The sequence below is a fragment of the Bos mutus genome, chromosome 15 (genome assembly GCF_027580195.1).
Source record: "Bos mutus isolate GX-2022 chromosome 15, NWIPB_WYAK_1.1, whole genome shotgun sequence".
Taxonomy (NCBI): domain Eukaryota; kingdom Metazoa; phylum Chordata; class Mammalia; order Artiodactyla; family Bovidae; genus Bos; species Bos mutus.
In genome coordinates, this window is record NC_091631.1 from 63,690,281 (window position 1) to 63,713,344 (window position 23,064).

General features: G+C 37.3%; 1 protein-coding gene across 2 annotated transcripts in view; it reads right to left on the bottom strand.

Moving 5' to 3' along the window:
- The window catches only part of CWF19L2 (CWF19 like cell cycle control factor 2), a 139,982-nt gene that overhangs the window by 41,580 nt on the left and 75,338 nt on the right, over positions 1-23,064 (bottom strand). For both annotated transcript variants that reach the window (XM_070384286.1, XM_070384285.1), the window contains exons 11-13: positions 14,757-14,861; positions 12,698-12,835; positions 1,382-1,594 (exon numbers count right to left, since the gene is read on the bottom strand). In XM_070384286.1, coding sequence (XP_070240387.1) covers positions 1,382-1,594; positions 12,698-12,835; positions 14,757-14,861 — 456 coding nt within the window. The remainder of the gene's footprint in view (positions 1-1,381; positions 1,595-12,697; positions 12,836-14,756; positions 14,862-23,064) is intronic.

A 23,064-nucleotide genomic window follows, 5' to 3' on the forward strand; every position in this document is an offset into this window, starting at 1 on the left:
ATAATATGTATATGTATATTCTCCACAATATTAGTTTTTGAAACTAGCATTCATTCATTCAACTTCTTTTCCTACCACTTTTTCTCACTCACTCCACTCTAGCTACACTGGGTTCTTTTTTTCTGTTCCATAAATGCCCATCTCATGTCTTCACTCACTGATACCTCTTTCTGAAACACTACTCATTCAGATTTTCATGTTGCTTGCTTCTTCTCATCTTTCATAGCTTTACTTTCATACCTTTAAAATATCTCCTCAGAGAAGCCTTTCAGATCAGCTTTTCAAAAAATAACCTCTCATCATTTCCCACATTTCCTCTCTATATTTGTTTTGTAACAACACTTCCTTAAATCAGGGCAATCATTACTGTGCTCTGTCACAAGTATATTCGATTCTCTACTTTTCCCCAGTGACTAATTAGGTTCTGGCATACATCTGGTACATGATAACTATTTACTTAACATAAGGATTAAATTGCCAAATGCGGAAATAAATGACTATTATTACCGGCTATTAAATAAGTGATATTTAATATTTATTGAGAAGGGGACGACAGAGGACGAGACGGTTGGATGACATCACCGACTCGATAGACATGAGTCTGAGCAAGCTCCAGGAGACAATGAAGGACAGGGAAGCCTGGTGTGCTGCAGTCAATAGGGTGGCAAAGAGTCAGACACGACTGAGTGACTGAACAACAAGAATATTTATCAAAAGAAGTGACTATAAACATACATGTTTGAATATAATGGGATATATGCAAGTATACAATGATAAGTAAAAGTTACCTATACTCATGGAACTAACAGACTACTGAGGGAGACACTCAACAAGTAAAACAAAATACAAATATGAAGGGCTGACTGGGACTTGAGCATCTGTGGATTTTCATATACAAGGACTGAAGAACCAATCCCCAGTGGGTTACTAAGCAGAAACTGTACAATAAACTTCTTCAAATTATGAGATAGTCTATACAGAAATAAAAAGATTTTGTGAGAATGTAAGGGAAGAAGCAGAAGCTACTTTAAAGTAAGTAGCTCTGAAGCAATTTTAATACTGAGACTTAAGTGCCAAACATGAAAGTAAGATCACACAGATGGGAAATGGCAGAGCAAGGGTCTGAATTCACGTGGTCTGGATCCAGAGTCTAGGGCCTGAAGCACAACTCAATGCTGCCTAGCTGTAGAGTGGAATTACATGAAATATGAGTTTCATATCATTTGAATATTTATACTCAATCTAAAGAAAATTCTAAGAATCATGGGAACTTAGAAAAGAAAATATATAAAACACAGAGTAAGAGACAGATTACTGAGAACCTTAGAAGCATATGGAGAAAGAAGCATTTCCTTAGGATAATAAACACTGTATTTCTTACCTTAACACCTATTGCAACAATAAGGTGCTTGGGAAACTGAGAACTGTCAAAACAATAAAGACATTTTTCCATTTGTGCAGCAAGACTCCGGTGCTCAGCAATAGCTTTTTTCCTCTGATTCTCTCCCTCTTCACCAAAACGTTCTCTCTCAGCTGCTTTGGAGACAAACATGTCATCCAGAGTGTAATAATCTCCATCTGTTTTTCCCATAAACTAAAAAATGAAAATAAAAGTAGTGGAGAGAAGGCAGTGGTTTATTCAGTTTATTGTACAGTGTCATGAAAAAAGTAAAATCAAAGTGTTAGTCACTCAGTTGTGTCCGATAATACTACGGCATACTGAAGTTACATCTATAAGTTCTATGATAAAACTATTACATGAACATTTTTAAAAAGAAAAAACTGATTAAAATTTAAGCTTGAACCGCAGAGGTCAATTTATTATTATCATCATCATCACAAATAAAGTGTATTGAGTATTTACTATGTGCAATTCTATGCAATTTGACTGTTTTATACTCCTATGGCCTTCCCTGGTAGTTCAGACAATAAAGAATCTGCCTGCAATGCAGGAGACCTGAGTTCGATCCCTGGGCGTGGAAGATTCTCTGGAGAAGAAAATGGCAACCCACTTCAGTAATTTTGCCTAGAGAATTTCATGGACAGAGGAGCCTGGCAGTCACAAAGAGTTAGACATGACAGAGACTGACACTTTTTATTTTCACACTCCTTTGAGGAGGGAATCAGTATCATTTCAATATATAAATGACGAAACTAAATCACAGAGAGGTTAAGAACAACTTTCACTACAAAATTAGCATGCTGCTGCTGCTGCTGCTAAGCCGCTTCAGTTGTGTCCGACTCTGTGTGACCCCATAGACGGCAGCCCACCAGGCTCCCCCGTCCCTGGGATTCTCCAGGCAAGAACACTGGAGTGGGTTGCCACTTCCTTCTCCAATGTATGAAAGTGAAAAGTGAAAGTGAAGTTGCTCAGTCGTGTCCGACTCTTCGCGACCCCATGGACTGCAGCCTACCAGGCTGCTCCATCCATGGGCTTTTCCAGGCAAGAGTACTGGAGTGGGGTGCCATTGCCTTGCATACATTCTATTAAATTTACCACCAATTTGCTTATAAGTATATGGAGAACAATTTTCTCCCTTCTCTTTAAAAAATATTTTTTTAATTTATTTTTATAGAGGTAACAAATTTATAAAATTATGTATGTTTCACGCATACATAATCAATTTCTTTTAATGAGTCTTTCTAATGGTCTCTTATTGAGAATATCCCACAGTTCAACATGCTCTGCATTCTGTTTTACGGCTATATAATAAACCCAACTTAATTCTGTGTGTCCCTAGTGGTCTTTGGCTAGACACCACTGACATACTGTTCATTTAGGGGTGTGTGATAATGGTGTTTTGATAATGCTAAAAAACTTGTTAAAAGCTTATTTATCTTATTAAAGTGTGGTTGGTTTGCAACATTGTGTTGATTTCAGGTGTGAAGCAGAGTGATTCAGTTATATACATGTGTGCATATGTATGTGTATGTGTATATGTGTGTTCTTTCTAGATTCTTTTCCATTATAGGTTATAACAGAATGGTAAGTATAGTTCACTGTGTTAATCAGTAGGTCTTTGCTTGCTGTTTTGTACACAAGAGTGTGTATATGTTAATCTGAAACTCCTAATTACTTAAATTAGGAATTAAAATTTATTTTTATTAACAAAAATAAATCCCAGAAACTCACCCATGAAAAAAAATGTTTAAATTAGCATGCACTCCACATAGAATATAAAACAGTTTTCAACTGTATCTCAAGGCACTTTCTCTAAACCTTCTTCACAATAAACTGTAGCAAGAGGGATATTTTTAAAACAAAAATTTTATTTACTTATTTATGTCTTGGCTTAAAATCCTCAAAACACCTTACATTGTAAACAGGATCAAGTTCAAACCATTCTTTGCCCTACTAAGTCATAGATATTGAAAGGTATAATGATTAAAAACTTGGGTTCTATAATCAGAACTGTACAAAAAAGACCTTCACTATCCAGATAATCATGATGGTGTGATCACTCACACTCACCTAGAGCCAGCCATCCTGGAACGTGATGTCAAATGGGCCTTAGCAAGCATCACTATGAACAAAGCTACTGGAGGTGATGGAGTTCCAGTGGAGCTATTTCAAATACTAAAAGATGATGCTGTGAAAGTGCTGCACTCAATATATGTCAGCAAATCTGGAAAACTCAGCAGTGGCTACAGGACTGGAAAAGGACAGTTTTCATTTCAATTCCAAAGAAAGGCAATGCCAAAGAATGCTCAAACTACCGCACAATTGCACTCATCTCACACACTAGTAAAGTAACACTCATTATTCTCCAAGCCATACTTCAGCAATACATGAACTGTGAACTTCCAGATGTTCACGCTGGTTTTAGAAAAGGCAGAGGAACCAGAGATCAGATTGCTAACATGCTGCTGCTACTGCTAAGTCACTTCAGTCGTGTCCGAATACATGCGACCCCATAGACAGCAGCCTACCAGGCTCCGCCGTTCCTGGGATTCTCCAGGCAAGAACACTGGAGTGCATTGCCATTGCCTTCTCCAATGCATGAAAGTGAAAAGTGAAAGTGAAGTCGCTCGGTCATGTCCGACTCTTTGCAGACAAGCAGCACTGGACTGCAGCACTGAAAAAGCAAGAGAGTTCCAGAAAAACATCTATTTCTGCTTTATTGACTACGCCAAAGCCTTTGACTGTGTGGATCACAATAAAGTGTGGAAAATTCTGAAGAAGATGGGAATACCAGACCACCTGACCTGCCTCTTGAGAAATCTGTATGCAGGTCAGGAAGCAACAGTTAGAACTGGACATGGAACAAAGATTAGTTCCAAATACGAAAAGGAGTACATCAAGGCTGTATACTGTCACCCTGATTATTTAAATTATATGAAGGTACATCATGAGAAACGCTGGGCTAGAGGAAGCACAAGCTGGAATGAAGACTGCCGGGAGAAATATCAATAACCTCAGATATGCAGATGACACCATCCTTATGGCAGAAAGCAAAGAAGAACTAAAGAGCCTCTTGATGAAAGTGAAAGAGGAAAAGTGAAAAAGTTGGCTTAAAGCTTGACATTCAGAAAACTAAGATCATAGCATCCAGTTCCATCACTGCATGGCAAATAAATGGGGAAACAGTGGAAACAGTGTCAGACTTTATTTTTCTGGGCTCCAAAATTACTGCAGATGGTGACTGCAGCCATGAAATTAAAAGACATTTTCTCCTTGGAAGGAAAGTTATGACCAATCTAGACAGCTTATTAAAAAGCAGAGACATGACTTTGTCAACAAAGGTCCGTCTAGTCAAGGCTATGGTTTTTCCAGTGGTCATGCATGGATGTGAGAGTTGGACTACAAAGAAAGCTGAGCACTGAAGAATTGATGCTTTAGAACTGTGGTGTTGGAGAAGACTTGAGAGTCCCTTGGACTGCAAGGAGATCAAACCAGTCCATCCTAAAGGAGATCAGTCCAGGGTGTTCATTGGAAGGACAGAAGTTGAAGCTGAAACTCCAATACTTTGGCTACCTGATGCGAAGAGTTGACTCATTTGAAAAGACCCTGATGCTGGGAAAGATTGAGGGCAGGAGGAGAAGGGGACGACAGAGGATGAGATGTTTGGATGGCATCACCAACTTGGTGGACATGGGTTTGGGTGGACTCTGCGAGTTGGTGATGGACAGGGAGGCCTGGCATGCTGCAGTTCATGGGGTTGCAAAGAGTCGGCCACGACTGGGTGTCTAAACTGAACTATAATCAGAATAAGTGTAGTAGTATTGTAAATAATAATAACAGGCAGTTATTTAATCTTTCTGCAATGTCCCTATAGTCCCTACTTTACAATGGTTATAACAATATTATTCTTCTAGATTATCTTTCTTAATCCTTTAGCATATGCCTGGCACGCAATAAGGACTTATAAATATGAGTCACCTCAGTCACATGTGATCACGTTGTTGTTCTGCTGCTCAGTCGTATCAAACTCTTTGAAACCCCATGGACTGCAACATACCTGACTTCCCTGTCCTTCTGAATCTCCCAGTTTGTTCAAACTCTTGTTCATTGAGTCAATGGTTCCATCCAACCATCTCATCCATGTTGCCCCCTTCCCAGTAAATCTTTGCCAGCATCAGTCTTTTCCACTGAGTCAGCTCGTCCCATCAAGTGGCCAAAGTAATGGAGTTTCAGCTTCAGCATCAGTCCTTCCTATGAATATTCAGGGTTGATTATCTTTAGGATTGACTGGTTTGATCTCCTTGCTGTCCAGGGAATTCTCAAGAGTCTTCTCCAACACCTCAGTTGGAAGGCATCAGTTCTTCAGTGATCAGCCTTCTTTATGGTTCAAATGTCACATAATCAATGGAAAAAACCATAGTTTTGACTATATGGACCTTTGTTGGCAGTGATCCCTCTGCTTTTTAATACACCATCTAGGTCTGTCATAGTTTTTCTTCTAAGGAGGAAGCATCTTTTAATGTCAAGGCTGCAGTCACCATCCAGAGTGAGTTTGGAGCCCAAAAAATAAAGTCTGTCACTGTTTACATTTTCTCCCCATCTATTTGCCATGCAGTGATGGGACTGAATGCCATGATCTTCGTTTTTCAAAGGTTGAGTTTTAAGCCAACTTTTTCACTCTCTTCTTTCAATTTTATCAAGATGATTTTTTAACTCAACATTCAAAAAACAAAGATCATGGCATCTGCTCCCATCACGTCATGGCCAATAGATGGGATAACAATGGAAACAGTAACAGACTATTTTCTTGGGCTCCAAAATCACTGCAGATGGTGACTGCAGCAATTAATTTCAAAAACACTTGCTCCTTGGAAGAAAAGCTATGACCAATTTAGACAGCATATTAAAAAGCAAAGATATTACTTTGCCAACAAAGGTCTTCATAGTCAAAGCTATGGTTTTTCCAGTAGTCATGTATGGATGTGAGAGTTGGACCATAAAGAAAGCTGAGCACTGAAGAATTGATTCTTTTAAACTGTGGTGTTGGAAAAGACTCTTGAGGGTCCCTTGGACTGCAAGGAGATCAAACCAGCCAATCCTAAAGGAAATCAGTCCTGAATATTCATTGGAAGGACTGATGCTGAAGCTGAAACTCCAATACTTTGGCCACCTGATGCGAAGAGGTGACTCACTGGAAAAGACCCTGGTGCCAGAAAGATTGAAGGCAGGAGGAGAAGGGGACAACAGAGGATGGGACAGTTGGATGGCATCACCGACTCAAAGGACATGAGTTTGAGTAAGCTCTGGGAGTTGGTGATGGACAGGGAAGCCTGGTGTGCTGCAGTCCATGGGATAACAAAGAGTCAGATGCGACTGAGCGACTGAATTGAAGAGGCTCTTTAGTTCCTCTTCACTTTCTGCCATTAGGGTGCTGTCATCTGCATATCTGAGGTTACTGATATTTCTCTCGGCAGTCTTGATTCCAGCCTGAGCTTCATCCAGCCAGGCATTTTGCATGATGTACTGTGCATAAAAGTTAAATAAGCAGGGTGACAATATACAGCCTTGATGTACTCCTCCCAATTTGGAACCAGTCTGTTGTTCTATGTCTGGTTCTGCTGCTTCTTGACCTGCATACAGTTTTCTCAGGAGGCAGGTAAGGTGGTCTGATATTCCCATTTCTTTAAGAATTTTCCATAGTTTGTTATGATCCATAGAATCAGTCACATGTGATCATATCTCTACTCAAACTCTATATTTTGCCCCCCTATTTTAGTCCCCCAAAGTACTGTTCTCTTCAGGCTTTGCACATATTGCTCTCTGACCAATTTTGTCCTCAATTTCGCCATTCCTACTTCTACTCACTTTCTTAATCTGAAGCTGGTTTATAGGGCTGGCCAAAAAGTTCCTTCTGTTTTAACAAGGGATACATTTTCATCTTCACCAAGAACTTTATTGAAAAAATGTATTCACCAGTTTTTCCACTATCTTCTGCTGCTTTCCTGGCAACTTCACAATTCCATCTTCCCCAAACTTTTTATCTTCATGAACAATGAACTGTTCCAGGTATCTTTTACAGTCTTTCAGGGAATTGAAATTTTTTCCATTAAGAGAATTTTGTAAAGACCAAAAGAAAGGGAAATCTGAAGGTGCAATGTCTGGTGAATATGGTGGATGAATCAGAACTTCCCAGTCAAGATGTAACAATTTTTGCCTGGTCATCAAAACATGTGGTCTTGTACTAACCTGATGGAACATTATGTGTTTTCTATTGAATTATCTAATTGGGAGCAGTACTTGTTGGAATTAACACCCCTTCTACATCATCACTCTCAGGGGATACCTGAGTCCTTTTATTCAACTAACAGAGGCAGTAAGAGGAAAACTAGTTCATTTGCTATTCCACATTTACAAACCTAGCTGTATCTGTGCCTTACCTACTGATAGACAGTAACCAGATCCTTTCTAAGATTATCTCTTCACCAACTGTTCTTACATTCACTTTTGAACACATCATAATCAAGCTTTTCTGTTTAGCAGACTAAGGAAACCACACTTATCAAAATCACAAAGGGAGTTTGCTGGTGGGCCAATGGTTAAGATGCAGGACTTTCACTGCCATGGCCCAGGTTCAATCCCTGCTTGGGGAACTAAGATCTTACAAGCTGCATGACATGGTGGGAAAAAAAAAAGTCACGAGAAACATTCCCAGTGCCAAGTGAATACTCATTTTTCTATCTATGAAAATGCTACTGTCTCTCAGAAATAGGTAACAGTTATTCACAACATCTTTCTTGTCTCCTCTGGATGCTGAAACATCACATGCTGTTTTCCTTCTACCTCACTGGTCAAACCTTCTCAATCCCCTTTGTTGAATCTTTTTCCTTCTTTCAGATAGTGCTCAGCTCCATCTTCAGATCCTCCTCATAAATAATTTCTTAAGTCCCTGTTAACAGCATCTATATCTATATGGGAGAACCAAGATATACCCAGAGCTCTGTGCACAGTCATTCCACACCATCATGTGAATGACTAATGGGCATACTTAATGTGTTAATAATAGTATTCTTCATCTCCCACCTCCTGAAAGATTTTTTGCCTGCCAAAGTTTTTCTGTTACAATGAATGGCACCAGCATTGCCCCAAATCTTATTGCTTTTCATCAGTTTACCAACCTAACCCAAGCCTCTATCTGAATTAAGGAAATTATCCTCCTAAACATTCTCCCTGCTTCCATTCTTGCCTATCTACATTACATTCTCAAAAGAGTCACCAGAAAAATCTTTCAAAACATAAACCAGCAGTCTCCAGACTGGCATTTCAGGGGCTAGGAAGTTGCCACGCTATCCCAACAACAAGTACAAAGGTGAACAAACTGAAAACTCGACAGCACTTTTTAGACTCAGGGAAGTAATTGCCCCCAAAATTGGAGAAACAATCAGGTTGATACAAAGAATCCTAATTCAATTTATTTGTGAAAAACCAGTGGTTCTGCGAGAACCAGTGCCAGGATAGGAAAATCTAAACTGCAGTTGATAAATTTCAGGAGGCTCAGTGTAGACAAATATGCAAGTTAACAATCCCAGGGGAATCCAGTCATAAAGGGCCCCCTCAAAATTTTGTGAATTTTATCTCTTGGAGCTCTACCAGGTCTGCAGAGTAAATATCAGAGAAAAGTCCTCTGTGACTTTCAACAAGGGGAAGGGAAAAGGAAACACCCTGAAATGTACCAAGGCATTCTTTTCTTCTTAACAAGGCCAGCCCTTCAGCAGAAATTGCCACACCAGAGTTTAACCTGCTGGAGTTTTAGCAGAGCCTAATCTACCTGAAAGAAGGGAAACATTCAAATCCAGCCCCTTCTAGCCACTCTATTCTATTCCAACTAAGCGGAGAAAAACCTGTGAAGTACTGGTGAAATTCACAGTCCAGCAGCACAGGCTCAGCAAAAACAGATGGATAATGTAAGCAAAGACACAGTACATGTACCTACGATCTCTGGGCCAGGAAGATCCCCTGGAGAAGGGAAGTGCCAACCCACTCCAGTATTCTTGCCTGAAAAATTCTAAAGACAGAGGAGACTGTCACATTGCAGTCCAAAGAGCTGGACATGACTGAGTGACTAAGCACATGCATAATGTAAGCAGAGATATGGAAATTCTAAGAAAAGAACCAAAAAAACCCAAAAAAACAAAAAAACTAGATGCTGGAGATGAAAAACACTGTAACAGAAATGACAAATGCCTTTGATGGATTCATTAATAATTGGACAAGGCTAAAGAAAAAAATCCCTGAGCTTGAGGATATGACAACAAAAACTTCCACAACTGAAAAGCAGAGAGAACAAAAACAAACAAACAAAAAGAGCCAAGAGAGAATATTTAAGAGCTATGTGAAAGTGAAAGTCGCTCAGTTGTGTCGAACTCTTTGTGACCCCATGGACTATACAGCCCACGGAATTCTCCAGGCCAGAATACTGGAGTGGGTAGCCGTTCCCTTCTCCAGGGGATCTTCCCAACCCAGGGATCAAACCCTTGGTCTTCCAGATTGCAGGCAGATTCTTTACCACCTGAGCCACAAGGGAAGCTACGGGACAACAATAAAACACAAAATGAGGTCATGATACTGTCCTACTAAAAACCTTCAAATGGTTCCCTATCATTTAAAACAAACAAGGGCTTCCCTGGTGGCTCAGTGGTAAAATTTGCCTGCCAACACAGGAGACATGGGTTTGATCCATTGTCCAGGAAGATCCCACGTGCCATGGGGCAACTAAGTCCATGTGCCACAACTATTGAGCCTGTGCTCTAAAGTCCAAGAGCCTCAACCACTGAGCTCATGTGCTGCAACTACTGAAGCCCATGCACCCTAGAGCCCATGCTCTGCAACAAAAGAAACCCACATACTGCAACTAGAGAGCAGCCCTCACTTCCCACGACTAGAGAAAAGCCTGTGGAGAATGAAGACCCAGCACAGCTGGGAAAAAAAAAAAAAGAAAGAAAGAGTAGGTGTAAGGCAGAATGGGAAAGCAACTTTTAGAAATAAATAAGTAAAACAAAAGCAGAAGCTCTCACACCTTGGCCCCAAGACCTGACATGGTCTGACCATTTCCTCTTCTATACCTCTTTTCATTTCTCCTCTATTCAGAGTCACATGTGTCATCCTGCTGTTTTTTAAAGCTTATAGTATTTATCTCTTCTTCAGATCAACTGCATTTGTTGTTTCTGCTGCATGGTCTTCCCCCAGATTTTTATACAGATCACTCCCCTTCACTTTGTTCAGAAGTCTGCTGAAATATCACCTTTACAGACAGGTCTTCCTTCAGCATTCTACTGAAAACACCATCCTATCTCCTTTTATCTTGTTTTACTCTCTACAAAAATATTTTCTATTTTGTGACACAGTATTTATGTTATGTAATTTTTTAATGTTATGTAATTTTTATATCATGCATTTGTTCATTTTATATCTCATCTACTAGAAATATAAGCTCCTTGGGGTTGGGGAACTTTATTACTTCACTATACCCAGCACCTAAAATGGTATCCAGCACAAATTAGATGCCCAATAAATACCTTTTAAAATTAATAAGTGATTTATTTTTAATTAAAAATTCTAACAAGGTTTTGTTTTATTTTCTGTATAAATGTGAATGGATTATAATAAAATTACTAAAACTATATTTCATTCAGACTTCTAAATTTCTGAGAAGGAAACTTCCATAAAAATATGTCCTTCTATCTGCAGTGAATTTCCAGACCCTAGAAGATTTCTAGTATTTCCCCCAAAATAAAGAGAAGAAAAATTAACCTAATAGGCTAAAGTTAAGTTCCCATATAATTCTTGGTGATAATAAACATTTCTATTTAAATCAAAGTATTTTTTACTCCCTCTGACACACATATATACACACTGATATCTTGATTGCCTTTGTTCTAGTTTTCATTAAGTTAATTTTTTCCATCAGGTAAAACATTCATATAGCTAAAAAGAAAAGTCTAATAAGGTATACAGTAAAAAGTCTCCCTCCTATTCCTCAGATACCTAGGTTCAAGTTCCCATCACCAATAGCATCATAAGCAAGGATGGCAATTTGTTCAATCAAGTGCCAAACAGTAAATATTTTCAGTCTTGTGGGCTACAAAGTCTCTGTCTCAACTACTCAGCTCAGCTGTTATAAAGTGAAAACAGCCCTAGACTACATGTAAAGTGAAAACAACCTTAGATTACATGTCAATGAAGCTGTTACAAAACGAAAATAGCCTCAGACTACATGGAAATAAAATGAACATAGATGTGTTCCAATAAAACTTCACTTGTAAATACAGTGAGATAAATTTTCCCAGTGGAGTCAAACCCTAATTTAAATGTCTCTTTGGACACTGATGTATAGAACAGTCTTTTGGACTCCGTGGGAGAGGGAGAGGGTGGGATAATTTGGGAGAATGGCATTGAAACATGTATAATATCATATATGAAATGAGTCGCCAGCCCAGGTTCGATGCACGATACTGGGTGCTTGGGGCTGGTGCACTGGGACGACCCAGAGGGATGGTACGGGAAGGGAGGAGCTAGGAGGGTTCAGGATGGGGAACACGTGTATACCTGTGGTGGATTCATGTTGATGTATGGCAAAACCAATACAATATTGTAAAGTTAAAAAGTAAAATAAAATAAAATTCAAAAATAAATAAATAAATAAATGTCTCTTTGATAACAAGTGTTAATGGCAGTGTTTGAAAGGAAATGCAATGAAGCGTTTGCAACAAAGATAATTATTTGAAATTAAAAAATTCATCCTACTACCCATGAAACATGATATACTTTAAAAAAAGAATATAAAATTTTTATATGAATAGACTTAAGGTTATTCCAAGATGTCTTCTTTATAATATTTTTTATATATTACTTTAATTATACACCTGTGGCATAATTATGAAGAACCGATGAAACATCAAGACAAAACAGACTGGTAATCTAACTAGCAAGTATGTTGTCAACATTAAAAGTCTTGCCCCAAATGTTCTCTTAAATGGTAGAGCAAATATATAATTAACATTTTCATAGAATACATTATAAAATTAACCCAGAATTCTTATTTTTAAAAAAACTAAATCCCTAAAATATACTGCCCAATCACATCAATTCTAAAATGCAGGTTTCTAATGTGTCTTAGAAAGGATTTAATTTAATAAAACAAAGTTTAGAGAGAACCAGCTATCTCTGCAAAGTACATCACTGTAGACTGAATAGACGGAATTTCTCAAAATTCAAAGGTATCCCAGCAATATATCTTACCTTAGATGTCATTCTCATAAAAAGTTTGTTGTGACTTTCTGCTGTTCCCATCTTTTCATTCTTGACTAAATCATTTAGGCTTAAGTTATCATCATCATGAAAGTATCTGACCCTTTCTTTTTCCTCATGAGTTGAAACCTATGACAAAATGAACACTGTAAGTTTAGTGAAAACACAAGTCTGAAGTATTTTAATAAACTACCTATAAATCTGACATTAAAAGTAAAAATCCCAATATATATCATAATCTTCCCTTCTAGTTTCTTTCTATTCTGTCTGCATCCATGTGGAAGAACTTCCATTAAAATGACACTCCCTACCTCTTCTGTACCATTACCTTCCTCTTCCCAAGGGATGGAAGCATGAAAGTATCTGATTTCTGAGTTCTAGGCAAAGGGCAGAATTGCTTTATGCTTTCTCTCCCCTCCTTGTAGTAAAAAATCCCTATCATTGTAGAGTTAAGTTAGGAGTTATCCAGAGATTGAGAAAGTATATCAAAAACAAAAGTGAGGTTTTAAGCAAATCTACTTCAAACAGCTGTATCAGAAGCAAAGCTGATATTCTGACTCTCATCTAAACAATTCCGGGTTTTCCTTTCAGTTGGTTCCATACCTATCAGTGGAAAAGAAAAGTGCTATGTATTACCTACCAAATCAAATCTCCTCAACACTGATCTCAAATTCCCTTATCCAAATAAATCCTGCTGTTCAACTTCTTTGGAACCACCCTCTTATTTTATGCCCATGTTACCATTCTCATCTTCACAACCTTGTATCTCACGTTCTATGACTTCAATCACTCCTTGGATGCAAATCTCTTTCTGGTCCCCTTATCCTTCATTATACTCAAAAAGCAAACCTCAGTGCCAAATGAATGTGTCTACCTCTTTACTCCTGTACCTAGATTACTCAATAGTAAGCAATTCAAGAACACGACTGAATGCCATCTGGCAATGGGTCTATGAACCCCAAGCCAGTTCTGTCATCTCATACAATTCAAACCTTTACTATTTTCCTATGACATCTTTCTTGCAAAACCCGAATACTTCCCATTTCATCAGAAGAGGTGTCTATCCCATTTCTATTTGCACTCAACAGGCAGATTATAAACATTTGACAGAAAGATTCTAAATGACTCTTTTGTGTACTTAATTACTGCTTATAAGATCTTTCAAATTTGAAACAAAAAATCTAACTTGAGAAAATTGAATATGTTGTTTTTGCCATTTTAAGAGCCTCAAGGCAGTGCTATAAATTAACCGCAGCAGCTAGAAGGCAGAAAACAAAATTAGGTTTATAAAGGATCAAACACAGATAAGAGATGTATGGGACTAAGGTTTTCCCTAAGAGCTATGATGAGTATGTAAAAAGAAGCTAGAAACAATGTCAAAGAAATAAACGTTAAAATTAAGACTTCCTTAAAAATTCAATGTTCACATCTGCTGTTGAATTAGATAACATTTTGTAAAAGGCAAAGGGATATAATTAGAAGTAATATCACTATTTACTGCCTTTTAATGTTTGCATTGGGCTTCCCTGGTGGCTCAGGGGTAAAGAATCCGCCTGCCAATGTAGGAGATGCGGGTTTGATTCCTAGGTTGTTAAGATCCCCTGGAAAAGGAAACAGCAACCCACTCCAATATTCTTGCCTGGGAAATGCCATGGACAGAGGAGCCTGGCAGGCTACAGTACATGAGGCTACAAAGAGTCATATACTACTGAGCAATGAAAGACCAACAGCGTTTGCATTATTGAACTACATGTCTAAAAATATTTCAAAGGACAGTTGACCCTTGAACAATGCAAAGGTTAGGGGCAGTGAATTCCTCTTTTCCCCTTTGTATCAGATTATAGTTGATCCTTTAACTATACTCCATATCCACAGGTTCAAACCACCACAGATATGTAGTACTACAGTATGTAATTTATTGAAAAAGTTCTGTGTATAAGTGGACCTGAGCAATTCAAACTCAGGTGGTTAAAGGATTAACTGTAAATCTGATACAAAGGGGAAAAAAGGAATTCTAAAGTAATAAACAAAAGATATATGTTAAACATACATTCTGTCTTTTCCTTCTTCCTTCTTGTTTTCCTGGTGTGTTTACAGGCCAGACTCTTCCGGAATGATCTGTTCTGACAAGGATCACTTCTTCCTGATCTTCATCCTATATAAAGTTTTAGAGGTAACAACTGAAAATATTGAAAAAAATACTGAATGCTTATATTTAATAGCCAAAAAAAGCATAAAATGATTTTATTTTCACATAATATTATGGATTATCTAAAGCATCCTGAACTTTCATTATCTACTATAATGTAAAGTGATCATAATCTTTTCAGGGAAAAGGTGGGAAAAAATATCCAAAGTTTACTTAACTTTTAAAATAATCACAGAAGCAAACTTCAAATTAAGCTTTCATTTAGATAATATAAAAGATGACAAAACACCAATGGTTCAAACAGGCGCTGTATGAGAGTGCCCATTACCTAAGAGCAGATGTTATATTTAACAAATGTTTTTTCAATTTAAAAATCCTGGCTTGTCAACAACATGGCAGAGTAGAAAGAAGTGGGCTCAACCCTTATTACAGAAATTTTGAGATCACAAGTAATTGCTGAAGAACGATTGACCAAAAAAATGCTGAAATCTACCAAAAAAGACACCCTAAACCCAAAGACAAAGAAGCTACAATGAGATGGAACGAGAGGCGCAGAAGCAATAAAATCAAATCCCATACCCGCTGGGTGGGCCAACCCACAAAGTGTAAGAAAAATTATACTACTGAAGTTCTCCAATAGGAGTGAAAGTCCTGAGTCATTAATCAGGCTTCCCAGCCTGCAGGTCTGGCAATGGGAGGAGGAGACCCCACGAAATTTTGTTTTGAAGACAAATCTTCAATGATTTAACAGTACTGTGGGAAACAGAAATTCCACTTTTAAAGGGAGCACTCGGGGTCTCATGCATACCAGGACAGAGGAGAAGAAACAGTGACCTCATAAGAGACTGGACCAGATGTCCCTATTAATATTAGAGGGTCTCCCAGGGACAGGGGGGTTAGGGGGTGGCAGTTATGGCTCAGATTTTCAACAGCATGAGGCTCCAATACTTTGGCCACCTGATGCAAAGAGTTGACTCATTGGAAAAGACTCTGATGCTGGAAAATATTGAAGGTAAAAAAGGAAGGTGGTAGCTGAGGATGAGATTGTTAGATAGCACCACCAATTCAATGAACAAGAATTTGAGCAAACTCTGGGAGACAGTGGAGGACAGAGGTCCCTGGAGTGCTATACTGTCCATGGGGTTGCAAGAGTCAGACACAACTTAGTGACTGAAAAACAATAACAACAGGAAACATGTATCAATAATTATCTTAAATGTTAATGGGATAAATACTCCAACCAAAACAAAGACTGGTTGAAAAACAGATCAGTATATATGCTGTCTACAAAGACCTACTTCAGATCTAGGAACATATACAAACTGAAAGCAAGAAGATGGAAACAGGTATTCCATGTAAATGGTAATCAAAAGAAAGCTCGAATAGCAATACTCATATCAGACAAAACAGACTTTAAATTACAGACTGTTACAAGAGACAAGAAAGGACACTACATAATGATCAATATAAATATACATGTACCTACTGTAGGAGCACCCCAATAATACAAATTCTAACAGTCATAAAAGAAGAAATCGATAAAACAACAATACTAGGAAACTTTAACTCTTTCCTCAATTAACAGATCATCCAGACAGAAGATCAAAAAGAAATACAAGCCTTAAACGACAGATTACACTGCATAGACTTAACTGGTATTTATAGAGAACTGCATCCAAAAGCAGTAGAATATATTTTCTTCTCAATTGCATAAGAACATGCCCCAGAAGAGATCACATCGTGGATCACAAATCAAGCCTCAGTAAACTTAACGAAACTAAAATCGTATCAAGCATCTTTTCTTACAACACTATAAGATTGGACATTAACACAAGAAAAAAAATCTAAAAAACATAAATACGTGGAGGCTAAACAATATGTTGCTAAACAACCAATGGATCAATGAAGAAATAAAACAGGAAATAAAAATATCTAGAGACAAAGGAAAATGAAGCTCAACCATTCAAAATATGTGTGATGTGAGAAAAGAAGTTCTAAAGAGAGAAGTTTAAGATAATACAATCTTACAGCAGGAAAAAGGAAAAACCACAAATAAACAACCTAACCTTACAATGAAAACAACCAGAAAAAGAGGAACAAACAAAACTCAAAGTTAGTAGAAGGAGAGAAATAATAGAGATCAGGGCAGAAATGAAAATTTTAAAAAATTAAAGATCAATAAAACTAAAACCTGGTTCTTTGAAAACAAAATTGATAAATCTTTAGCCAGATGCATCAAGAAAAAGAGGGAGTGGGTTCAAATCGATAAAATTAGAAATAAAAAAGAAGAAGTTACAATGTACCACAAAAATTAAAATGCTCATAAGAGACTGTCTCAAGCAACTAGATGTCAATAATATGGACAAGATAGAGGAAATGAAGACATTCTTAGAAAGGTACAATCTCCCAAGAATCTTCTTCCATCGTAGAAATGGAAATATGAACAGACTAATTACAAGTAATGAATTGAAATTATGATAAAAAATCTTCCAACAAACAAAACTCAGCAACAAATGGCTTCATAGGCAAATTCTACCAAACATTTAGAGAAGAGTTAATATCTACATTTAGAAAAGAGTTAACATCATTCTTCTAAAACTATTTTGAAAAACTGCAAAGGAACAGTCCCAAAGTCATTCTATGAAGCCACCACAACCATCATGCCAAAATGAAACACAGATGACTACAGAAAAGGAGAAAATTATGGGCCAATATCACTGATTAACATAGACGCAAAAGTCCTCAACAAAATACTAGCAAGCTCAATCCAACAAAATATTAAAAGGGTCATACACCATGACCAAGTGGGATTTCTCCCAGGGATACAAAAATTTTTCAATATTTTCACATTAATCAGTGATACAGCAACAAACTTAAGAACAAAAACCATACAGACATATCAACAGGCACAGAAAAAGCTTTTGACAAAATTCAACACCCATTTATGTTAAAAAAACAAGAAAACCTTCCAGAAAGTGGGCATGGATGAAACATGTCTGAATATAATAAAAGCCAATTATGACAAAGCTACAGCTAACATTACGCTTACGAGTGCAAAGCTGAAAGCATCTCCTCTGAGATGAGTAACAAGACAAGGATGTCCACTTTTGCCACTTTCATTCAACACGGTTTTGGAAATCCAAGCCACCGAAATTGAAGAAGAAAAAGAAATGAAAGAAATCCAGACTGGAAAAGAAGAAATTAAACTGCCACTGTTTGCAGATGACATGGTACTATACATAGAAAATCTTAAAGATGCTACCAGAAAACTTGTAGAGTTCATCAATGATCGGTAAAGTTAGAGTATACAAAATTAAAACACAGAAATTTGTTATACATCTACACACTAAAAACAAAAGACCAGAAAGAGAAATTAAAGAAACGATCTCATCAACACATGAAAAAGAAACAAACATGCAGGAATAAAGCAACCTAAGGAGACAATAGATGTACAGTTCAAAAACAAGACAATGATCAAAGAAATCAAAGATTATACAAACAGATGAGAAGATATACCACATTCTTGGTTTGAAAGAATCAATACTGTCAAAATGACAATACTGCATAAGTCAATCTATAAAGATTGAATGCAATTCCTACCAAATTACCAATGGCATTTTTTTAGAACAAAAAGAAGAGAAAATTATTTGTATGGAAACACAAAAGACCTTGAAAAGCAAAATGAATCTGGAGAAAGAAAAATGGTGCTGGAGGAATCAGAATCCCTGACTTCAGACTACACTACAAAGCTACAGACATCAAAAAATGGTACTGGCATAAAAATAGAACAGATCAATGGAACAGGATACAAAATCCACAAATAAACCCACACACCTATGGCCAATTAATCTATTACAACGGGGGCAAGACTATAAGGGAAGGAAGATGCTCTCTTCAAAAAATATTCCGAAGAAAACAGAACAGCTACATGTAAAACAAGGAAACTGGAACATTCTTTACCACCATACACAAAAATAAACTCAACACGACTAAAAACATAAATGTAAGACCAGATTCTATAAAAAGACTTAGAGGAAACCATAGGCAGAACACTCTTTAAAGTAAATCACAGTACTATCTTCCTGAGGCTGTCTCCCAGAGTAATATGAAAAGACAACCAATAGAATGGGAGAAAATATTTGCAAACAATGAAACCAGTAAGGGATTAATCTCCAAAATTTACAAACAGCTCATGTGGCTCAGTATTAAAACACACACACAAACAAAATCAAAAAACGGTAGATGAGTTAAACAGACATTTCTCCAAAGAAGACATACAGATGGTAAAGAGGCACATTTGAAAAGATGCTGAACACAGCTAATTACTAGAAAAATGTAAATCAAAACTACAATGAGATGTCACCTTACACTAGTCAAAATAGCTATTATCAAAAAATCTGCAAACAGTAAAAGCTGGAGAGAGTGCAGGCACTGTTGGTGGGAATGTAAATTGATATAGCCACTATGGAGAAAAGTATGGAGATTCCTCTAAAAACCAAAAACAGAATCACCATATGAGCCAGCAATCCCACTACTGGGCATATACCCTGAGAAAACCATAATTCAAAAAGACACATGTACCCCAATATACCCTGCACCACTATTTACAAAGCAAAGACATGGAAGTAACCTAAATGTCCATCAACAAAAGCATGGATAAGACCATATGATACACATATAGAGTAGAACATCACTTAGCAATTTAAAAAAAATGCAATTTGCAGCAAAACAGATAGACCTAGAGAATGTCATACTGAGTGAAATAAGTTAGACACTGAAAGAACAATACATGTAATACTGCTTATATGTGGAATCCAAAAAAAAAAAAAATGGGGGGGGGCACCAACAAATTTATTTACAAAACAGAAACAGATTCACAGACTTAGAGAACAAGCTTACAGTTACCAGTAGGGAAAAGCAGGCAGAAGGGATAGATTGGGAGCTTGGGACTGACATATATGCACTACTTTTAAAACAGATAATCAACAAGGAACTACTGTATAGCATAGGGAACTCTGTTAAATACTCGGTAATAAACTAAATCAGAAAAGAATTTCAAAAAGAATTGACACATGTATATGTATAAACTGAATCAGTCTGCTCTACACTAGAAACTAACACAACATTGTTAATCAACTATGCTACAATAAAAAATTAAAAAAAAAAAAGAATGGCAATTCTATCATAGCAGAAGGAGACTGAAATTCCACATCTTGTCCCCTTCAAACCATAACTGAAGTATACTGACAAAGACTATATAGGCTTAAGGTACAAAAAAAGAGTAAAGACCCTACCAAATCTTGAAAGCAATTAAATGACAGAATGAACTTGTTGAATTATCTACCATAATGGTATTCCACGTAACTTCTATTCTTTCAATTAACAGCCCTCAAATGATTTTCACTTCTACTCTTCAAAAGAAGTTATTCCCATGAACTTTTATTAAATATACACCCAACTGCATTCTATGACAAAAACAGAATTTTCCTGAAAAGGTCCTAATAAAAAAATGACATAAAGTATACCAGCTAACAACTTCATTAAAAATCAATTCAAAACAAGACTAAGCAAATTATTTGCATTTCAGTCTATCTCTCCAAAGAGAATTAATTATTTAAAAAACTTTCAATTTCATTACTAGAGATTTACTTTCCCTGTTGAAACAGAAAGGGAAAAAAATGCATCCAAATTTTCAATCTTACAAGCACACACAATATTATGTATTTCCACTATTAATCAACTAGTATTAATTAATAGTGTCATATTTTAAAGAATATCTCAGCTTACAGATACCTTCAACCTTGTAGGTGAAGGACAAAAATAAAAACCTACTAGAACAACTAAATAAAGGGAGACAAGAAATTTATATTAAAAAAAAATTTAGAGTAATGAAAGTAAAGAAGACCCAAGATCTCAAAAAGAGATGTGTGGGCCTGGCAACCCTGGGGAGGTGCTGCGGGCTGGTGGGCGGGCTCAGGCAGTGGGATGGCAGAATTTCCACAGTGATAAGTCAACAGTGGAAAATCTGAAGAGATGCGAGCAGCAAAAAGAAACTAAACCAGAAGGTTCTGATGCTTGAAAAAGTAACAGTGTGCTCTCTGAGCTGTAACCAAGCTGTTAACACTGGTCTGCTGTTTCAAATCTTTGCTGCTGCAATACAGAACTGAAGAAATTATACACTCCCCTAATATATCTGGTGCCGTGACCTGGATGTAACCTGGCTGAAATAACCTCAGCTCAGCACCTGCAAGGCAGAGACCAAGCATGGCAGAAGCCAAATTTGACAAAAGCTCATGCTATAGAAGCCAAACACAAAAGAAATCCAGCACAGTGGAATTGACAAGAAGCCCAGCATGCTGGAAACCAGGACAACAAAAACAAACTTGGCAAAAAACTCATGTGGCTCAGTCTCAGATTCCAGAAGACCTCCAGCTAAGAGATCAAGCCCTGAGCCTTTAGAGTGGGAGCACTAACTCCAAGACCCTAGACTACCAGAGAACTAACCCTAGGAAGTACCAAATAGTTAGAACTTCCACAAATGAAACCACTTGAATACAAGAACGGGCATCTTCCAACCACCCTATGCAAGATGCCTCACCCAAACAACAAACAAACAAACAAAAAACAAACCTAATCATTCCAACCACCCTGTGCAAGATGCCTCACCCAAACAACAAACAAACAAACAAAAAACAAACCTAATCATCAGTAGACAGGATTACCACCTCACTCAGCCTTGCCCATCAGAGGAAAAAAAAAAAAAAAAAAAAAAAAATTCATCATAAATCTCACCCTATATGAAGCTTACACAAACCACTGGACCAACCTTAGGAGGGCAGAAACCAAAAGGAAGAAATAATTCAACCTTGAAGACTGGGGAAAGAAGACCTCAAACACAATAAGCTTTAAAAAAATAATGAAAAGGCAGAGAAATACTGCACAAATGAAGGAACAAACTAGAAACACAGAAGTCCAAATAAATGAACAGGAAATACACAAACTACCTGAAAAAGGATTCAGTATAATGATAGAAAAGATGATAAAAATTCTTGAAAACAGAAAGGAGAAAATGCAAGAATCAATTAACAAAGACCCAGAAGAATTAAAGAATAACCATATAGAGACAAACAACACATGTACTGAAATTAAAAATACTCTAGAAGGAATTAATGGAGAAGGCAATGGCAACCTACTCCAGTACTCTTGCCTGGAAAATCCCATGGACCGAGGAGCCTGGTAGGCTGCAGTCCATGAGGTCGCTAAGAGTCGGGCATGACTGAGCGACTTCACTTTCACTTTTCACTTTCATGCATTGGAGAAGGAAATGGCAACCCACTCCAGTATTCTTGTCTGGAGAATCCCAAGGACAGAGGAGCCTAGTGGGCTGCCATCTATGGGGTCACACAGAGTCGGACACGACTGAAGCGACTTAGCAGCAGCAGCAGAAGGAATCTAAAACAGAATATCTGAAGGAGAAGAACAAATCAGTGAGCTGGAAGATAAAATCATGGAAATAACTTCTGAAGAGCAGAAAAAGTAAAAAGAACGAAAAGAACTGAGGATAGTCTCAGAGAATTCTGGGACAGTATCAAATGCACCAACATTCAAAATATATGGGTCTCAGAAGAAGAGAAAAAGAAAGGGTATGAGAAAATTTTTGAAGAGATTATAGATGAACATTTCCCCAACATGGAAAAGGAAATAGTCAATCAAGTCCAAGAGGCACAAAGAGTCCCATACAGGATAAACCAAAGGAGAAACACACTAAGACACATACTAATCAAACTAAAAAGATTAAACACAAAGAAAGAATATTAAAAGCAGCAGTAGAAAAGCAACAAATAATATACAAGGTAAACCCCAGATATTTACCAGCTGATCTTTCAGCAGAAACTCTTCAAGCCAGAAGGAAATGGCAGAATATATGTAAAGTACTGAAAGGGAAAAATCTACAACCAAGATTACTGTACCAGAGTAAAACCAAGTATCTCATTCTAAACTGATGGAGAAATCAAAAACTTTTCAGACAAGCAAAAGTTAAGAGAATTCAGTACCTCTAAACCAGCTTTACTACAAATGTTAAAGGGACTTATATAGTCAAGAAATGCAAGAGAAGAAAAAGATTTACAAAATCAATCCCAAACAATGAATAAAATGGCAATAGGAACATATATATCAATGATTACTTTAAATGTAAACAGATTAAATG